At 40.7% G+C, this 20,673-nt stretch overlaps 2 protein-coding genes across 5 annotated transcripts in view; both read left to right on the top strand.

Moving 5' to 3' along the window:
- The window catches only part of St7 (suppression of tumorigenicity 7), a 240,246-nt gene that overhangs the window by 148,312 nt on the left and 71,261 nt on the right, over positions 1-20,673 (top strand). For 3 of the 4 annotated variants that reach the window (XM_050145884.1, XM_050145886.1, XM_050145887.1), the window contains exons 5-9: positions 693-808; positions 2,735-2,810; positions 4,971-5,039; positions 6,869-7,023; positions 9,204-9,301. In XM_050145884.1, the coding sequence (XP_050001841.1) occupies positions 693-808; positions 2,735-2,810; positions 4,971-5,039; positions 6,869-7,023; positions 9,204-9,301 (514 nt within the window). The remainder of the gene's footprint in view (positions 1-692; positions 809-2,734; positions 2,811-4,970; positions 5,040-6,868; positions 7,024-9,203; positions 9,302-20,673) is intronic. The other variant, XM_050145885.1, reaches the window with a different exon arrangement.
- On the top strand, positions 10,485-11,333 carry LOC126503912 (PRELI domain-containing protein 1, mitochondrial-like). Its single transcript, XM_050145888.1, has one exon. It carries the CDS (start codon positions 10,620-10,622, stop codon positions 11,274-11,276), a length of 657 nt encoding a protein of 218 aa, XP_050001845.1. The 5' UTR covers positions 10,485-10,619; the 3' UTR covers positions 11,277-11,333.

Below are 20,673 nucleotides of genomic sequence, written 5' to 3'. Positions count from 1 at the left end.
TTTTTTGTTTTTCCATATAAAGTTGATTATTGTCTTCTCCAGCTCTGTGAAGAATTTTGATGGGATTTTGATGGGGATTCAATCTATAGATCTATAGATTGCTTTTGGTAGAATTGCCATTTTTACTATGTTGATCCTCCCAATCCAAGAACAAGGGAGATCCTTCCATTTTCTGGTGTCCTCTTCAATTTCTTTCTTCAATGACTTAAAGTTCTTGTCAAATAGATCTTTCACTTCCTTGGTCAGAGTTACCCCAAGATATTTTATGCTGTTTGTGGCTATCGTGAAAGGTGATGCTTCTCTGATTTCCCTCTTGGTGAAGGAAGATTTTTTTAAGATTTATTTTTATTTTATGTGTATGAGTGATTTGCCTGCATATACCTGTGTGCCGTGTGCATGCAATGCCAAGGGAGGCCAGAAGAGGGCATTGGATCCCTTGGAACTGGAGGTGCAGATAGTTGTTAGCTGTCACATGGCTGCTGGGAATCCAACAGGAACACCATGGAGGAGCAGCCAGTGCTCCTAACCACTGATCCCCAAGCAGGATGACTTTTACAAATAAGTTTTGGTGTTCACGAGCAAAGTTATTTCAATACTCAGCAGTGGTTTGCGTTTTGGTTGCTCTGCAGCTTCCTCTTTTGTAGGTCTTTCCTTTCTCAAAACTGTTTGACAATCGTATTTGCCCTTGACAGGTACACGTGGGTCACAGGACGAGAACCTCTGACGTACTATGACATGAATCTCTCTGCGCAGGATCACCAGACATTCTTTACGTGTGATTCTGACCATCTCCGTCCCGCAGATGCAAGTATGGAAAGGCCTAGGGATACATCAGGGTGGGGAAGCTTCTTAGCTTGTTCCAAATCACGGCTCTGGTTCTGAAATACCCGCTCTACAGCTAGGTTTGGTGGCACACATCTATAAACTTAAACACTCAGCAGGCCGAGGCTGAGACGAATTTGGACTGCATGGTAAGGTCCAGATCAGCCTGGGCTGTGTAAAAGGAATAATGAGGGGTCGGAAGATAAACTCAGTGGGCAAAGCTCTCGCCTTGTAAGCATGAGGACCTGAAGGAAACAAAATCCGGATGTGGTAGCACATGCTCTGGGGAGGTGGGAACATGTGGATTTCTGGGGCTAACTGGGCAGTCAGCTGAAAAAACCATGTGATGAAATCCAGGCCAAATTAGAGAACCTGTCTCAAAAAAAAAAAAAAAAAAAAAAAAGAGGGAAAAGAAGAAGAAAGGGCGATGAAGGATTGACACCTGAGGTTATTGTTTAGGCACACACATACCTCTCTCTCCAATAAATAAAATATTAAATTGAAGAATATAACCCTTATACTTATATGGAATTTATTCACAATGACTATCAATATAGGAATGAGGCTTATTATTATCCAGAACAGGATTTTAAAACACCAAAGTTAGCTTTGTGTATCTTGAAGGCCTATCTCTTACATGACAGGAGTTTAACTCGTGGTGAGGTGGAATGAGGAGTCCCTTGATCACATTCTAACTGGAATCTGGGATCACTGACTGTAAATGAGCAGGCTAGTTTCCTGACTTAATAGATTGGTTTACAAGCACTGGAAGGACACATGGCTTTGCCTGTCGGGGTGCATATGTGTTTTCTACCTCAGAGAAGACTTTAACATGTATTTCATGTTCATTACTTTCCTACTGGTAAGTTTTGAGTTATTAAATGCTCAAAAGTAAATAGCTGAAAACTCCTGAATTAGTTAGGATTGCTGTTACTATAGTGAAACACTGACTAAAAGCACCTTGGGGAAGAGTTTATTTACATATCCTGGATCAGAGCCCATTGAGGGAAACCAAGGCAGGAACTCAAACTGGGCCAGAACCTGGAGGCAGAGGCTGATGAAGAGGCCATGAAGGAGTGCTGCTTACTGGCTTGTTCAGCCTACTTTCTTATAGAGCCAAGACCACCAGCCCAGGAATGGCACCACCCACCATGAACTGGGCACTCCCTTGTCTGTACTAAGAAAATGTCCCACAGACTATCACAGCCTGTTTTATAGATGCATAGTCTCAACTGAGAGTCCCTTTTCCCAGATCATTCTAGATATGTGAAGTTGACAGAAAACCAGCCAGGACAACAGCTTTAAACAAAACAGTTTCTACATACTTTTAAGAAACTAACTTATAAAATATGAGTTATCAAACCATATAAGAATATTGCTTTTTTAAAGTCATTGCCAAGTGAAATCCTACAGCACTTTAACTTAGCTCACATCCTCTACACAGTTCCCACCTTCGAAGATCCAGGGTTTGTAGTGAATACATTGGAACATGTTGCATAGAAACTACGTATTGTGGAATGAGAAATAGTGTGAGAGAGTCACTTTCAGATGGGAGCAGGTACATTCAGGATGAGCTGACTATAAAATAACAATTTTGAAATATGTAAAATATGCTTCCTAACAGCAAATGTTTATTGAAGTCAAAAGACATGGACTCTTCATTTTCTTGAGTTTTTGGTATATGATATTTATATCTGTAATTTAATACCCACACAAAAAGTTTGTTATTGGCAATTGAAGAACAATAGAATAGTAATTCAGAATACTTGTGTGACTTTGGAGATATGGGCTGACTTTTTGGTAATAAAATGTTCTCTTACAAATAAAGCTGCCAGCCACTTATTGTCTTATATCCATCAGCCCATTTATATGCACCAGCTGACTTGCACTGTTCCTTTTATTTTCTAACTAGTAATGCAAAAAGCTTGGAGAGAGAGGAACCCCCAAGCCAGGATTTCTGCAGCTCATGAAGCCTTGGAGATAAATGAGTAAGTAGGGAACAGCCTTGCTATTAAAATGACGTCATGTCTCATGCTGAATATTTTCAGTCACCATGGATGGGACACTTCTGCTAAGCTGTGCATTTGAACTGCAGGGCTATTTCTAAGGGCATTACTTTCTAAAATTTTGCTTCTATGAAGGATAGCCGTGGCGAGGGCATGGAGGGTGGTTTGCAGGGGATTTGCTGCTTTAGAACAAGGTGTCTTTACTGTGACCCCAGATTAAACCCTTCAAGGGATGTACTTGGTGTATTGTGAGAACATAAGCTAAGTAGAGTTCTTGGCATATCTAGAATATTCTGACAGGGGTCTTTCTCTTTAGATGTAGAAGGCTCATCTGTGCATCCCTGTTCCTAGATGGAACCTCTGCTAGTAGACAAACAGTGCCTACAAAATAGATAAACGGGACAAAAAAAAAATTAAAATGTTTGACTGTCAAGATGAAAGCAAGAGGAAGCCTTGTCCTTACTGCTGCAACTATTCTGTGGGTTATCAAGGAAGACTGGGAAATTTCTTCTGGAGATTTGAGAAAATAAGTTTAATATTAGAGTCATTAAAAGTTAGGGTTGGCAGAAACCTTAAAGGTCAGTTAGCTCAACCACCCATCTGGTGTTTGAATCACCTCAGCAGGGTTCTTGCCAAGTGGTCATTGTTAAACTATTTTATGATTTTCTCAAGAAAGTTACAGAATCTTCTCCAGTGGTCACTAAGTTTCCAATCCTGTCCCTGCAATGCTGGACCCGCATGGTTTCTGGCTCTGTTATGTGACATACCTTTTGCTTTCTTGCCATCTACAAGTTTAATACACCTGCCTTTTGTGTGTTATTCGTGTTTCTGAGAAAAGTATTGGGACTACAAAGCCCTGGGGCGTGGCGTGTAGAAACTACCCTGCAGGCTCATGTCTTCATTAATCACCTTCCTTTGGTATTATTCCGCGAGTCACCAGCACCTTGCCACACTGTGATTCAGCCCACATTTCTCCATTTTGATCTTAAGTCTGTCCACTGTTTAGAGAGCTTTAATAGATATTGTAAGTCTATCAGGGAAAATGAAGCTAGCAACCTTGTGTTACTTACTCTTGGCCATTTAAGCTGACTTCTAGTGGTTTCTGCTTCGTTTATTTTATTTTTATTTTTTTAATGTGCTTAGAGGCAATTTCTTTAATACTCATTGGAATTTCTTTCTGAATCACTGGTCTGTCATTTGGGAAGTCGCCTTCTCTCCTGGTGAAGGCTTCCCACATTTGTTGTCTCATCTTGTAGTCTCTATTCTTTGTGACCCCACAACCCCATAGAGTGCAATTCCATGTCCTGCCTGCACGGCCAGTTGGCTTCTTAGAAGTTGCCCTTCCCAGAAGAGTAGTTTGTTTAGAATGTATTACTGATGTGCTGTCTTACATCTTTTTCTCCATTTTAGAGTTAATTTCTTCTCTCCTTTTCAGTCTGACAGTCATTCTCATTGATAGAGAAGCCAGGAGCGAGATGGGAGTGAGGGATTTTCCCCTTTCCTTTACTGTCCGCCACTATTAACCACACACCTTCTTTGTTTTAATGTTGTCGTGTTGTCTTTTTTGCTTCTTTGTTTTTGTGGTGATTTTGGAGAAATTGGGAGGGAGAGCAATAGACATAATTTTAAAACGGAGAATGGTTGCCTTTAGTGGTTTTTGTATGTTTGCTCGTTTTATTTATTTATTTAGCCAATCCTTGCTAATTTGGAACTTTAGTTCTCCTGATGTTATTCTTATGAATCCATTCCACTTCTTGCAATCCATCACATGCCGTCTTTTGATCTTTTGTTTTGTTTGCATGTCCTTTAAGAATTGACCTGGGCTAGATCTCTGTCAAGCCACACTGTTTGCTTCAGTGCTGCCCTCTGCCTTTCTTGAGAGGTTGTTTTTTTTTTTTTTTTTTTTTTTTCTGTCATTATGATTACAATTGAATATTTGGAAGCTGTTTGAATATTTGGAATGTCCTCTTGAGTCATTTTCCATACTACATCTCGTGCCATTGAGTCCTGCCTCTTTCCTATGAGTTTTCCAAGTCTACCTCCACCTCTTTGATTACCCTGAACTCTGGAATGACGTAGTAACTCTCGCTGAATGTTCCTATCAGTTTTCATTTCACCAACTATGTTTTTCTTCTTGGTCAGAATTAGGTCCAGAGTTGAAGTTCCCCTAATTGCTTCCTCTACCATCTGGGAGATAAAATTGTTACCGAAGTAAGTCAAGAGCCTGTCAGGTACCCTACTTCTAACCAAACAAGACTTGTAGCAGATATCTGGATGGTTGTCACTCCATCACCACACTTCTTGCTTCTGTCTGTGTATTGTGTTGTGACAAAAAGCATCATCGACATCTTCCATCAAGCTGAGAGTCCCGTTCTGTGCCCCCAACCATTAGCAGCTCTATTGCTCTCTCCTTTCCTTCCACTCACCAGCTCTTAGCACGTTTTTACCCAGAACTCATGAGGTTCCACAAAGACACGTTTCTTGGCTGGTACTGCTACTCTGCCTCTCCTCAGAATACTATTTGAAGGAAGAACACAAAAAGCCAGCAGTCTAGCCCCAACTATTTGTGAACTCCCAACCCACCAGCTGCCATCTTATAGCTAGTTTCTTTGATGTTGTGTCTACAGTTACTTTTATCTCAACATTCAGTTTGTTACTTTAAACTCATATTAATATGTGGGCGTCTGAGGCCTTCAGTATTTCCTCTGATGCCTACCCAAGTAGTTCTCTCAGTAAATCATGAGACAGTTTTTAGCATTGCTGTTGTTCTTCCCAAGTCATGGATTCTGCCCTCCATAGTAATTGCTTTTCTAGCTTTTATTCTAGCTGTTTTCTCCCTACCTTTTCATATTTAGCTAAAACTGCACTGATGGTTCTTACCTGAAATTAAAGGGATGGGATAAAGAATTTGTAAGTCTCCCATCAACCCCCAAGAATCAGATGGACCCAAACCTAGTATTATCTGTCAGTTCATACTTTCTCCCAGCTGGCTTTGCAGTTTTCACACAGTAACATTTAGTTTTAATTTCTATTTATTTCCTCTCTTGTGGTCTGATGGAGAAGAAATAGGGCAATGGCCACAGAGAACTCGACAAGGAGAGAGAAGGGATGAGTGTGGATCAACACCCCTGTTCTGGCCTCATCATCCACTCAGACTCTCCAATTCTCTGGCAGTGGGCTGTTCTCTGTATGATTTGGAGGTTTGCATCTCTAAAAGCCTCCTGTATTGCTGAGTTAACTGCATATCCCTTCTGGCTTCCTACCTAGAGGGTTGTTGGAAGGGTTAGATGAGGTGACGTTTAGTGCCAGGTATAGTGTTTACTGTACATACAGCGGCAAATGCTAGCTTGTTGTTGGAGGCAGGAGACTGGACTCTTCTTAGGGACTGTGGCTGTGTCAGAGTTGGAGCTTTTTAGAAGCTACTTTTGCAGGTTCTTCTCATGATCTCTGACGCAGAAAATCAGTGCTGCCGTGGGATTTCCAAGCACTGTTTCATTTTGTTTTCTCAGTCAGTAACTTGAGTTAATGAGTTTTGCACTCTGAAGAAATTCTTAAACTGCAAATAATCTATATGTAGTAAACAAAAGGAAGCTTTATATGTCATTCTCCAAGTGTCGGAAGGAGACATTCACTGGTAGCTCTTATACTCAGCATCATTAGGTGACATTCTGTGAGCGTATCCTTGGTGCTGACGCTACACCGAGCACTTACTTCCCAGACTACATCTGTTGACCCTTCACAAAGACACCGAACAGACGCCATGTTATACACCAGAGAGGCAGAGTGATACCTTGCCCCAGTGACACATTAATAAGGGGCCAAGTCATGTATGAGCCCCTTGCTCCTAACACTTAGCATCCTACCTCTTAAGCTAAACTGTAGGTGTTTCTTTTGTACCATTACTGTGTCAACAGCTACAAACAGGTGCATGAAACCGTTGGTCATGCTGCATGTTTGGTGTAACTCCTTACCCTTCTGCATGAGCTCCCCAGTCTACTCAGTGGCCTTGGGTTTGTAATTTGTAATGTCTGAATGGACAGGTGTGCAACTGCTTATATTCTCTTGGCCGAAGAAGAAGCCACAACTATTGCTGAAGCAGAAAAACTCTTTAAGCAGGCCCTGAAGGCTGGAGATGGTTGCTATCGACGTTCTCAGCAGCTACAGCACCATGGCTCCCAGTATGAAGCTCAACACAGTAAGGTTTCCTCCAGGGTGATGCACTGGGGAATCAGAATGGTAAAATGTTGGCAGGAACAAAGGTTCAGTCCAGAACAGAACTGGATTCTGTTAGACAAGGCACTTAGGGCACCGTTAACTTGGTTGTCATTGTGTTCACATTCTTATTTGTGCCCCCAGAATTCCATTGCCATAAACAAACATCAATCACCTTTTAAGCAGTGTTTTGGGATTATTATTACATCACCCCCCTTCTCTTTCCTTCCTTCCTTCAGATCCTCTCATGCAGCTCCCACCACAATAACTGTTAATGCTCATTTCTCCCCAGAATTCATACATAGTTCTTCTGCTTGGCAGCTGCTACTCCATCTCATAACTTTAAGTCCAACTTTTGTTGTTAGTATCATAAAATGTTTTCTTCTAAGTCTCACATTTCATGGGTAAAAACATGGTTGAAAAAGGAAATTTATAATATAACTTTTATTGGTTATAGTCTATCAACATTTAGTTATTTAAAAATCATTAGTGTTGTCTTTGAGGAAGAGCCATGAGTTCCTAATTATTAATATTTTATGAAAATAATACATTTTTAAAGGTAACTCCTTAAAGGCTGAGGCCCTTTACTTCAGTACCCAACCTGAGAACCCATGATGCTTTCTGGGAACAGTATAGAAGTAGGACAGAGTAATTACTGGAGTCCCGGAGCACCTGGGCTCATCTTGGTTGGTTATTTAAACAGAAATCCATAATCCTTTGGGAGAAAAGTGTTTTCCCGGTCTGACAAAAATGTGAGTTGTTTCCTTTAGGTAGAATTTCTCTCACTTCATCTCTCTCTCCTTTAGTTTGGAAAGTAGGGGTATATGTGTCCCTCATACTTGATATTATATAATTAAATTTTAATATTAAACTTGGATTTGGTATAGACCCTGACTGACGCAGTCTCTAGGTCTCAGGTGCCAGCAGTATCATTACATGATAGTCCGCACATGTGGGACATGTCCACACATGTCATCGACACACACGCTTGGTGTATTCTGCAGTGAGTAGATATAGCAATAAGGTCTCTGATCATTATAAAAATATAACAGTGCATTTTGAAGATGTGCAGTAAATGTCTATTTTGTGAACTAAATGGGAATTAATACATAAATTACACAACCTATAATATAACATAAAACATTTTCTTTCTTTTCTTCTCTAGATTAAATCCTTTCAACCTGTTGCCTAAATCTATCCAAAAATATAATCACATCTTTAAAATAATTTGTAGGTACTTGGCAGTTTTTCAGCACACATCTTGTTCTCATTGTTTAAAACTTGAAATGTTCAGACTTTGGTCTCAACATCTTTTAATAGCTGAGTATCTACATGTACTTAATCCGTAACAGGTGTGTCATATTTTTCTCAAACACGGTAATTTTATTGAGGATTAAGCATATGCATGTTCTCACTGGTCTGAAAACACATCCAAAATACATAATTAAATAAAAGATTAAGCTAAGAAGTCGCTAATATACTGTCTAAGGGCCGTTTTAGTGGCTGTTGTTATAACTGTGTAGCTTGTCAGTGCTTTCTCTGACACTAGGGTAGTTTTTCATTTTGTGCATGCTCTATTGTCATATCTGGAATGTGTTATATTGCCATCTAAAACCAACTGCTTTGGGGACCTGGAGATGGTTATGATGTCACTAGAGAAAGAGTAATATGAACCAGGAGTTCAAGATGAGGCTTCTCCAGAGTTAATGTCAGGAACGGGAAAAAATAGTTCATCAGGATGGAGCCCGAGATTCACCTCTGCATCTTTACCAAAAGCACACACACTTGTGGAACATGGCACTCCTGCTTGTGAACATCTTGCAGTGTCGGTGTGCTCATTTTCTTAGGCCTGTGTGACAGGGATTTTATTTATTATCAAATATTCAACTAACACAAAAGCACAGATTAGGTAAACAGTCATGATTTTGGCCTTTGGGCATCTAAATACTTTTGCTTTACTCTGTATTCATTCTGTTATTAGCAAATTTAGTTCTCTGTGCTCTTGGCAGTAGGAAAGGCCAAAAGAGCAAACTGTCTTCCTTGAGGGATCTATTTAAGGGTAAGCAAATGGGCTTCTGCATTTTTCTTGCTGGTTAACTTAAAGCTCTTGTTTTTTGCTGATTTTTTTTTAAAAATGTTGATGTTTTATCTCTCCTTTCTCAGGACGAGACACCAATGTCTTGGTCTATATCAAGAGAAGGCTGGCAATGTGTGCCCGGAGACTTGGGCGGACCAGAGAAGCCGTGAAAATGATGAGAGATGTGAGTTTACATTGATGCTTAGGCATGGCAGCAATGCTCCCGACAGAACAGACCTTGAACACAGAACCAGGAATAACACAGGAGTCTCATGGATGGCAAAACCAGGTCCCAACTGACAGGGCGAACAACCCGGGGCATTTTAATTCATTTCTGCTATCTGTTTTTCTTATCTGTAAGGTAACAAGGTTTTCACAATAACCTTGTATGAGTCCTGTAAGATTTAAATGAGATAATACACTCATTTACTATAGGGTGACTGGCATAATTTTAAGAATCTCAGTAGGTATCTTTTAGTCAACAGTTGAGACTGTTGGGGGAAACCAATAATGAGATTAGCCATTTTAGTTTGTTTATTTTTATATTTTTAAATCTTGTTTTAAGATATTTTAATGTCTAGTAATTTAATTATTTTTTATTATTTGAGGATTTCATATACACATATTGTGTGTGTTTGATTGAATTCATTCCCTTTTCCCTCTGCCATGGTTCCTTCTCTATCCACCCCCAATTTCATGAGACTTTGTGTCTACTCATTCCATGTTGGGGTTTTGTCTGGCTGGCTCTTGCACAGGTCTCGGGAATGACGCCACGATCTTTGTGAGCTCATACACCCTGCTTCCCAGTTGTGTGTGCAGCACACCACTTCACTGCGGTCATCTGCTCTGCTTGTGCTGAAGCCCATCTTCTGCAGGAGGCTCGGAGATTTACTCTTTCAGTGTGTCGTTACTAGGAAATGAATTATGGGTCAAACTGTTATATTTAAATTTAGTGCAATTTCAATAACTTTCCCTAGATTCTTGAGAACCAGGGTACTTTATTAGTTACAGTTTGCTGCAGTTAAGAGCACTGGCTGCTCTTCCAGAGGTCCTGAGTTCAATTCCCAGCCATATGGTGGCTCACAATCTGATGCCCTCTTCTGGTCAGCAGGCCTACATTCAAAGAGCCTGTTTACATTAAAAAAAAATAAAAAGACAAAAGGTGTTGCGATTTGGTTTATTGGCAGAGCACAACCAGAGCATGGAGGTTCCAGTCCATGTGCTAAAACTGTAATAAGAAAAAATAAAATTTAAGGAAGAACGAAGAAGAAAAGCAACATGTAGTGGTTTAAGGGACTTTGTCTCTATTTTTGGTTGTTGTCATTATTAGTAAAAATTGTTTTTCATAAAAAAGCTGACATCATGGCGGCCGTAGGGACTTGGGCGCGGCGTGGCGGTGACTGAGCTGCGAGCCTGGCGGGCGTGCGCCGAGCCACGTGCCTCCCACCCCGGGCTCTTCACCCTGATGCTGCACGGGTGCTGAGCCCGTCCGGGTCGGGACGATGGTGAAGTATTTCCTGGGCCAGAGCGTGCTCCGAAGTTCCTGGGACCAAGTGTTCGCTGCCTTCTGGCAACGGTACCCGAATCCCTATAGCAAACATGTCTTAACGGAAGACATAGTACACCGGGAGGTGACCCCTGACCAGAAGCTTCTGTCTCGGAGACTCCTGACCAAGACCAACAGGATGCCACGTTGGGCAGAGCGACTTTTTCCTGCCAACGTTGCTCACTCGGTGTACATCCTGGAGGACTCTATTGTGGACCCACAGAACCAGACCATGACCACCTTCACCTGGAACATCAACCACGCCCGGCTGATGGTGGTGGAGGAACGATGTGTTTGTGTTTACTGTGTGAACTCTGACAACAGCGGCTGGACCGAAATCCGTCGGGAAGCCTGGGTCTCCTCCAGCTTATTTGGTGTCTCTCGAGCTGTCCAGGAATTTGGCCTTGCCCGGTTCAAGAGCAATGTGACCAAGACGATGAAGGGCTTTGAGTACATCTTGGCCAAGCTACAAGGGGAGGCTCCTTCCAGAACACTCGTTGAGACAGCCAAAGAGGCCAAAGAAAAAGCAAAGGAGACGGCACTGGCAGCTACAGAGAAGGCCAAGGACCTGGCCAACAAGGCCGCCACCAAGCAGCAGCAGCAGCTCTTGTAGCTGCTCCCTTCTTCTCCCTTCTCTTCACTGTACTTGATTATTAAAGATGCGCCTCCAGCCCTCTCTGCTGTCTGGGTGGTGGGTTCGGGTGGTGTCCTGGTCCGCATCTGCAGTACACCCGGCTCAGCATCTACTGAGCCCAGCCTCCTTTTACACCACTGGGCAGAAAGGCGCAGTGACTTGCCCAGGGTCAGAAGCAGTACACAGGTGAAACGGCGACACACGCTAGACTGTGCGCTCCACGAGGGCAGGGCTCCATGTTTTATTCTCTGATGTGTCCCAAGTACCCTGAACAATATTTAGCACATAACAGGCACTCAATAAACACTTGAATTGATTGCCCCCCCCCAAAAAAAGCTGACATCAATTGTGAATTGTATCTATAATTTTCTTTTTAAAAAAAATCTCAAAAATCCCTTGTCAACATTTCATTCGTTCTTTTTCTTTAACCATCCCCCCCTCATTCTTCTACTGTATTCCTTAATTAGAATACATAACTAAGAACCTTTGTAAGAGCACAAACCTAGGAACTGGATGACAGTGGCGGCATCTTGCTCAGTTTTGAGCTCGCGGGCCGTGCATAGGGCTGCACATTCTTGGCTGGCCTCTGGACGGCTGCTGTTCCCACGAGTTCCAGGCTCTCTCTGGAGGAGGGCGCATGGGTGGACAGTCCCAGACTGGAGGACAGGGAGAGGGGAGGAGGATTATGAAGGAAATGTGTGTTCATCCATGATGAAATTCTTTTAACAGGAGGGAGAATTAAAAAAAAAAAAAGAAAAAAAAAACTATTTTATCACATAAGAGCTAATTTTAAGACTGGGAGATTTGTTTGGAGACATGAATTGTTCTTAAAGCTTTTCAGCTTGCAGAAATTCCATTCCCTGATACAGCAAAGAAACACTGCCAGTCACTCTGGCTGTGTGGAGTTGGGACCTTAACAAAGGATGACTGTTCCTTCCTCCATCTGAACCTGGTCTAGCCACATTCTGTCCTTATCTTCTTTCTTCCCTCCTCCTCCCCGCTCTCACTTTCCCTCCACTTCCTCTCCCTCCCTTTCCTCTTTCTCCTCGTCCTGGAGCAGACATAATACATAGGAATACATTTCATTGATCTCATTCTGTGCTTAAGCATTTCCATAGGAAAAGCAAGTTCTGGCTATTTTAATTTCATTTTTTCCTTGGTCTTTGCTGCTTATTTTCCATGTGCACATATAAAATTTCACATGCTTAAAATCAACATATCCATCCTGTATTTAGGGTGATTAGCTTTTAGTTTAACATTATTTTCTCTTTACAATTCTACTTACTGATCTAGCCCAAATATAGGTTTAAAGAGAAAGTCTGGGACACAGATAAACAGACGGTGGCAAGCAGTCAAGAAGCCTGGCTGTGGACTTGTCTCTGCCTTTTCTGTGGTGTGGACTAAAGGCAGCCCCTCACTTTCTGCTGGGGCTTGTCCCTTAGTCCTCCATGAATAGGGACTAATGCTTCCTAACACTAGGGAAACTGCTTGGTGAAGAGAATTCAGTTACATAATATAACACACTTGGCATGAAATATGAATGCTTATAGTTTTCTTCATATTTTCCATTACTTAAGTTATACATGTGATTTTCTTGCCAGTTTTCCTGAAGGACATCTTGAGATAATTCCAATTTCACTTTTAAGTTAAAATCTAAGTATTCATTTTTGAAAATTGCCATAATACTCTTCATATTTACTGGGTAGAGCATAACATTTTATGCCTTCACTATTTATTGATTAGATTAGGGGAGCTGGCAGTCCTTTACCTCAATCTACCTACATAGTACATGCATATTTATATGCACACAGATGGGTGTGACTTTTGTATTACAAAATGACATTTCATTCTTAAAATATCAACACCCATTGCCTTTTCTCTGAGTTTATGGAGTGCCCGACAATATAGGCCCTGCTGTAGTGACCATATTCCTATGAGGAACAGTGTTAGGCTTGGGAGAGGTGTGTTTTCAAGGGCACTGTTCCAAGTGTGGCTTCAGAAACTCCCTAAGTGCCCTCCATCCCACACAGAGGATGCAGCCAGGCCTTGTAGCACAGGGTTGTTGGCCAGGCCTGACTTGCCTCACTCACTCAGTTGTGTGTCATTCTTCTCCAAGGATTAACTCTTTTAATAGCAGAAACCATCTCGCTATGCAGTGTCCTCTGATAAGGCAGCATAGTAGGCTCCAGGCAGCCTACTGATAAAACATTGAGGCAGGAGGATCTATTTTCTCACTGAGATACAGCGATCTCTTCTCCATATGCATCAGTTTAAATTTTCCTTGAGCAGATTTCAAAGTGAAAATTGGAATGCCAGAGTTAGAACATCTTCTACACTGAAAGCAGAAACATTGGGAAAAGCTTTTCTGGAGAAACCACAAGGAAGGGCAAACCTGCTGCACTGTCATTGAAAGAACATAAAAGAGAATTCTGAGAAAGGGGCTGAAGAGAATATCTTTTATTTCTACAATTCAAGATTACACAACTGTTCAAATAAAATACCGAACTTCATCAGTGAAATACTGATGAAGTAAATGCACATTTTACTCTCGGTTGTCAAGATTAATAGAGTCTCTATTCTTAAAACAACCCATTAGCTATTGTGTACTCCAGGATTTTTGTTCATAAGAACACAAGCTCCTTTTCCATAGAGCTCTCTTACAACCAAGAGTACAGAGCTCCTTAGAGGAAAGGAGTGTTTCGGGAGTGAGAGAGCTAAGAGGCTCATTGGCTCTTGAACTTGGCTGCAATGTGTTGATATTCAGAACAGAGTTGCATTTTTCTGTCTTAATTTAAGGAAGAGTCATTGTGTTGGTTCTTATCTTTAATACTTGGTATATGACATGGCTTTTTCTTTTTCTTTTTTTTTTTTTTTCCTTTTAATATCTATTATGCTTGTCTCTCGCTGGTCCTATTTGAGTGTATTTGAAGTGGAATTCACAAGGCAGATATCTGTGGTCTGATTCCTTAGTCATGCTTGTCAAGCTGGGTATGAATAAACCATAGGCATGGGATAATCTGCCTCTCTGAAAGAATCTAACAGCTCTTGCCATCATCTGTTTAGAGCAGATTTTCCAAAGCTCAGCTCTGAACACTCTGGGCCATATAACCATTTGCTGGGGAGCCGTCCTGTGCATTGTAAGATGATGAAGACTGGCCTGTATATTGTAGTGACCTAAGTCCCATCAGTCTCCAGTTGTCTAAAGACATTCCTAAATGTACCTAGGCTGCAGTGGTGATAGTAGCAGTCAGGATCATTCCTCATGAGCGAGTACGAGACTAGAGAATCCAGGGCTGAGCAGACCTGTTTCCATACAGAATTTACATGTTTCACTTATAGCCTGAACTCTTTTTGGACACAAACCTCTAGAGTACCCCTAGACTTGCCCAGCTTTGGTTGGAGGGCTGTTTCGCCCCATGGAATTCCTTAAGGGGGTATCAAAGGCAAGAAGAATAACTTAAGTTGGAGGGTTTTGTGAGTTCCTAGTAGAGACTGATGTGGAATCACGGCCTTCATTGCTCCTTGTCCATGACTTCAGATCAGTGGTTTTTCTTTCCCCAAATCTGTACCCTCTCTAAAAGTTGACCTGCTTCACCTGCTCTCTGTAGTTTTCTTCACGTCTCTGAACCATTTTCTTCCATTGTTATTTTTCTGTCTCTGAAGTATTGCTTCCCTTTTCATGTCCTGACACAGATGTCCACTCTTTCTGAAACATTTTATACAATCGACTTAGAAAGCCATGCTATGTTAGTTTCTAGTCACTGTGACAGAATACACATGTGAGAGCATAAGGGAGGGAAAGTTATGCTGGCTCAGAGTGTCTAAGGTTTCAGTCCTCGGCAAACTGGTCCCATTGTTTCTGGGTTGTGGTTGAGGCGGTTGGTATAAGGATGTTTCTGAGCGTTCAACAATCATGAAGAAGAGGTGAATGGGTGAAGGCCAGGGACAAGACAGAATCTTACAAAGCATGTGATGCATGACCCACCTCCTCTACCTTCTACAACTTCCACCATTTCCCAATAGTTATCAATTATAAATTGATTCATGAATGTCTGAATCCACTGATTACACCAGAGCCCTCCTGGTCCATTCACTTTCCCAGTATTTCCACCTATGAATGTTGTGTTGACGTCTAAGCTTCAACATGCAACTTGAAGGGAGCATTTTATATCCAACCGGCAGCATTCTTCCCCTCAGTGGCCCACCAGATGCCAGCATTCAGTCTCAGATATTAGCCAACAATTCTGTATTGTTCACTGTGTTCTAGGAAAGGATATTTGGTTGATGTCATATCTAGTGAGTACTCCAGAAAGTATAGTCTTCAGATTGCCTGTATCAGAAGTGCCTAGGGTATACTCATGCTGATATCACAATTGTTAAATGGACTAATTAATCTAAAATTATTTGGTGCAGGCCATTGTGTGGAATAATAACTCATTATTGGCATGCTTACCATCATTTTAAAGCTGTGTTATCAAGAGAAGAGTAAAATGATGAGCGTTATGTATGATATAATTTGATTTTTTTCAATTAAAAATAGATGCTAATATGGACTAATAGCTCTCAAACTTGCTACTCTGAGAGTCCATTTAAAATTATTTCAAACCATGGAAGTTTTCTATGTATACGTTTATTTAATTATGTTTACCATTTTGGAAATTAAAACTGTAAAAATTTAAAAAGATTTATTCATTTCAAAATAGAATTGCAAATATATACTAGCAAATATTTTATGGCAAAATAATTGTATTTGTTTAGGTAAAACAATTACTGAAAAGGTGTCATTGTTTTAATGCTTGGTCAAGTCTCTTTAGTGTCTAGCTGAGAGGAGATAGCCAAAGTCTCCTGTCTGATTCTGTGTTTAGATTGTAGTCTCAACATGTGGCCTCTGGGAGGACTGCCAAATGTATATTGAAAATGTGAGACTAAGAAAAGAATGTATATTACTATAAAATAGTTTTTATATAAAGAATTCCTGAGTTCTTTAAGGATGTCATGAAGATCATTTATACAAACATTAGAAAATAACCTGGAAATAGAAAGTTGTACTATCCTTTAAAAATTTTCTATAATACTGAATTATTATAATAAGCATATTATTTTCTTATGATAGCTAAACTAGAATTTAAAATTCTAGAGCATTTGTTCGAAAACGTGGTTGGAGAGATGGCTCAGGGTGAACTCTTGCCACCCAAGTGTGAGGACCTGAATTCTAATCTCTATCACCCACCCAGAAGCCAGGCACAGTGTTATAATCTTAGCAAAGAATCAAGCCCAGGAGGAGCCAGAGGCTTCCTTGGCCTGTCTGTCTAGTCAATTGTGATCTCTGGGTTCAGCGAGAGAGACTCTGCCTCAAAAACATAAGGTGGACCTTGGGATTGCCTATGAAGTACCATTACATCTCCAGAATTTGGATGAAATTAATGATAACAAGGCATTGTTCTGTCTCTGGATGTGAGTTGATTATAGCACTGGTCCCCTTGCTCTTGCCTTGGCTAGGCAGTTTCTATAATGGAGAATAAACTTTGCCTAAAAAATTACCAATTTTTAGTGAAATAAAAATGAAGAGGGATAAAAGAAATAAGGTGTACAGTGGTTTGAGACAGACACCTGATGATGACCTCTAGTCTCCATACAATGTAGACATGTACACAGACACATATTACATGCCATCAAAAACATACATATACACCTTTGGGATTAGTTAAAATTCGTCAACCATTAAGGACTGCTGATTTTCATTTGCTATTTATCAAATATTTATCAAATAGCAAAATATTTATAAAATCAATGACTTGTAAAGGAGAACTAGTGTGCCCTGTACTAATTGTGAGATATATTTTATATGAATTTGTGTGTGTGTGTGTGTGTGTGTGTATGAACACGCACATGTGGAGGTGGAGGCCACAGATAACCTCAGGTTTTATTCCTCAGGAACCATCTACCTTTAGACAGGGTTGTTCACTGTTCTTTAACTTGCCAAGTGAGTTAGTCTGGCTGGCAGCAATCCCCAGAGATTTACCTGACTTCGCCTCCCTAGTACTGAGATTATAGCTGCACATTTAAAAAAAGAAAACATGTGCATTATGGGAATTGTACTCAGACCCTTTCACTTGCAGGAAATTAACTTTACTGACTGACCTCTCTCTCTGTCTCTGCTCTTTTTATAAAAATGCAAAGGTTCTTTTAGAAAGGATGCTAGATGAATATTTTTTGAGGACCTATTTCTATTTCCTTTTTACATCATTTGTTCTTTCTCACTTTTTATAGCCCTTTTCCTTCCATTTTTGACTTTTTACTCCATAAGTCATGTGCTTTCTTTATGCCCAGTTCTTTTTGTTTCTTTACTTAAGATTGTTATGGGCAACTTGATTTGGTTGATAACTTAATTTAGAGGCTGTTAAAGTGAATAATTAAAGGAAGTACATCCTCCTTGTATGAGGTTGAAGAATGGGAAGGATGCTTTTATTACCTGTAGGCGGCCAAGCATACACTTGTACAATTTATTTTCTAATCTTTAAAGATATACAGATGTACCGCTGCGTTAAAGACAATGAATAATGTAATTAGCTGTTGCTATGGTGATTGCTGGCACGTTTCTAGATTCTTTCTTTGCTGTATGTACAAATAAGAGAGTGAGCCTTGAAAGTTAATTCTATGAGAACAACTCCCTTGTCATGTAAGTTAGACTCACAGCATTCATCTTAGCAACACTGAAAGGCCCAGAGTGCCGGCCATGAACAGGAGAGTGGAGGAGGAGCACAAAACCTGGCTCCTGTGTCTCAGCTGTATTCACAATTAGTTCTTCTAGATTTTTAGTGCTGTTTACTGTCTTTCCCAAATTCTGTTCTGGTTTTGTTCAATGGCTCTTGTCTGCTTTTTTTTTTTTTTTTTTTTTTTTCCTGATTCTCTACCTTCTCTTTTATCCTACAAAACCTGATTTTGGTTCTGCTATACCTGTTTTGTCCTAAACCATTCACCATCTGTATATTTATTCAACAAAAAAATATGTGGGCTGTCTCTCCATGTCAGTTTCTGTTCTTTGTGGTTTCTAGATCAGTGAACAAGTCAAAGGCTCTTACATAGCTTATATTCCAGGAGAAAGTAGGACTCTCCTAATAACTAATAAACATGATATACTTATTTTCATAGTACATTAGAGTGATGTATCATTAAGGCTATGAGAAAAAGGCATGCAAAACAGATCTAGGTTAGAGAAGCACAGGGACAGAGAAGAGTTAATTCAGGGAAGTCAGAGGTATGCACGATATTGAAAGTGGCATTTATACAAAGACTGAAGTGGATATTAGTCTTATGACATGAGGTCAAGAGCCCTAAGGCAGGAGAGCACCTGGAATGTACCACTAACAGCAAAGGAGTCCTGGGTGAACAGGTCAGAGTAGATGCAGGAAGAGAAAGGAGGGCCTCAGAGGCCACATAGGGCTGCAGATGGCGGTAAAGTTCACTTAGACTGTACGTGAATTGGAGCCTTACAAAGGTTTGAGCAGAGGAGTGACAGAATTCTTAATTTTCACAGACTGCAGTGTGGTGAGGGAAAATCAGGGCGGGCAGACTTGAGGGTATTGCTTTGACATAGCAAAGAGAAGTGTGGCCAGGCTGGCCTGGTAGCAGAGGAGTAGAGTGATTAGTCTGTGGTTTTTGAAGGTATAACTGAGAGAAGTTGCCAGTCAGCCAGATGTGTAGCATGGGAAGAACAGGAATCAGGATGATTATGAAGATTTTGCCGTATAAGGAATGGCGTTCTGGGCCGGGCGGTGGTGGCGCACGCCTTTAATCCCAGCACTCGGGAGGCAGAGGCAGGCGGATCTCTGTGAGTTCGAGACCAGCCTGGTCTACAGCGCTAGTTCCAGGACAGGCTCCAAAAACCACAGAGAAACCCTGTCTCGGAAAAAACAAAAACAAAAAAACAAACAAACAAAAAAAGGAATGGTGTTCTGTCAGCTAAGGTGTAGAAATTAAGCCAGACTCACAGACTCAAGAGGAACAGTTCTGTTTTGAATAGTTATTGCAAAAAAAAAAAAAAGCATCTGTTAATTTTTACCTTAAATAATGGCATGGCCCTTTGTGACCTGTTGTAACTGGCTATTTTGAACCACTGTAGAAGAGAAGCAATGACATCTGAATTTCTAGAGGTCCTGTGGCTGCATGGTGAGAGGTCTGCTTGTTCCTCTGGTGCCTGGATGCTGCTGCCTTACTGATTCCCGAGAAGCTCCACTATACCGTAACCTTACAGAATGTGAAACACAGTGTGTGTTACATGTGTGTGTTGACATGTCTTCTGGCTTACCTTTGTCTTGCAGCACTGTTTTCAGGTCTGTGCATTTTCACTCGGTTAGAAGTTCCCATTGTCCGGTTTTCCTTGCTGTAATCAAGCTTTCTTTAACTTCAAAGGTCACGTGGATCTGTCGATTTTGTTGAGTACTATTTAAGTAAAAAGTGAAGGCTTTATGCTTTTGTATATTTATCCCGTTTGTGTTTGTTGCTTTTATCATTCTGTAGAGAGTAGCAGAATAACTGCTGATGGTTTTGCATCCTTTCATTGTTGGTATCTGTCTGGTCCTTTCTCTCTTTCACCTCTTCCAGTAAAAATGCCTTGCATATGTTCAACATTTGGAGTTTTTATTCTATTGGGAACTATTCTAGTGTTCCCAATTTATTAAAATCTACATGTACATTATTGATCATTTATTAAGCTTACAAACTTAATAAATGTTTATTTGTTCCCTAATGATGTAGCTATGTGAATGTGACCCAGGCTAGTTCCTTTTGTGCTTGGAAGCTGTGACTGAATGGTCACTGCATTTAGGATGAAATACAAACTCAAACTCCTCCCAAGGCTGCAGTTTCTTCCAAAGTAGGGCTGTGTTTCTGTCATTCGTTAGAATGTTAGCTACATTGGGTTGCTCTTTGTGCCAGACTTGGTTCTTTTTTAGACTCTGCCCAGGACTCTATCCAGGTCCCAGTCTTTCAGGATATCTGTCTGAAGGAGCCCCCATGCATGTGTGTATGACACACACTCTCTCTACAGTATTACTAGCAACCACATCTTGTCCTGCTTTTTAATTCCCCCTTTTACTTTGGAAATAATCTAGTTATTATTTGTTTATAAGGATAATCTCTATTCTCCAACTCCCCTACCAAATAGATTCTACAAGGGACAAACCTCACCCTCTTCAATGGCTCATGATGTGTACTCAGAGTTTGCTAAATTAATTAATAAATGAATACCTGGAGGGGAGAAGATAGGAGCATTTCCACCATATTTCCCATCAAGCACGGAGATAAGACTTATCTGACAATTTATGAACCACACATTTAAGACTAATTTTGTAAACAAGCCAGACGCTGAGTCCTC

The sequence above is a fragment of the Alexandromys fortis genome, unplaced genomic scaffold (genome assembly GCF_014885135.2).
Source record: "Alexandromys fortis isolate MF-2015 unplaced genomic scaffold, M_Fortis_MF-2015_v1.1 scaffold_34, whole genome shotgun sequence".
NCBI lineage: Eukaryota > Metazoa > Chordata > Mammalia > Rodentia > Cricetidae > Alexandromys > Alexandromys fortis.
Note: the sequence above shows the minus strand (reverse complement) of the source record. Positions and strands in the feature narration are given on the sequence as shown.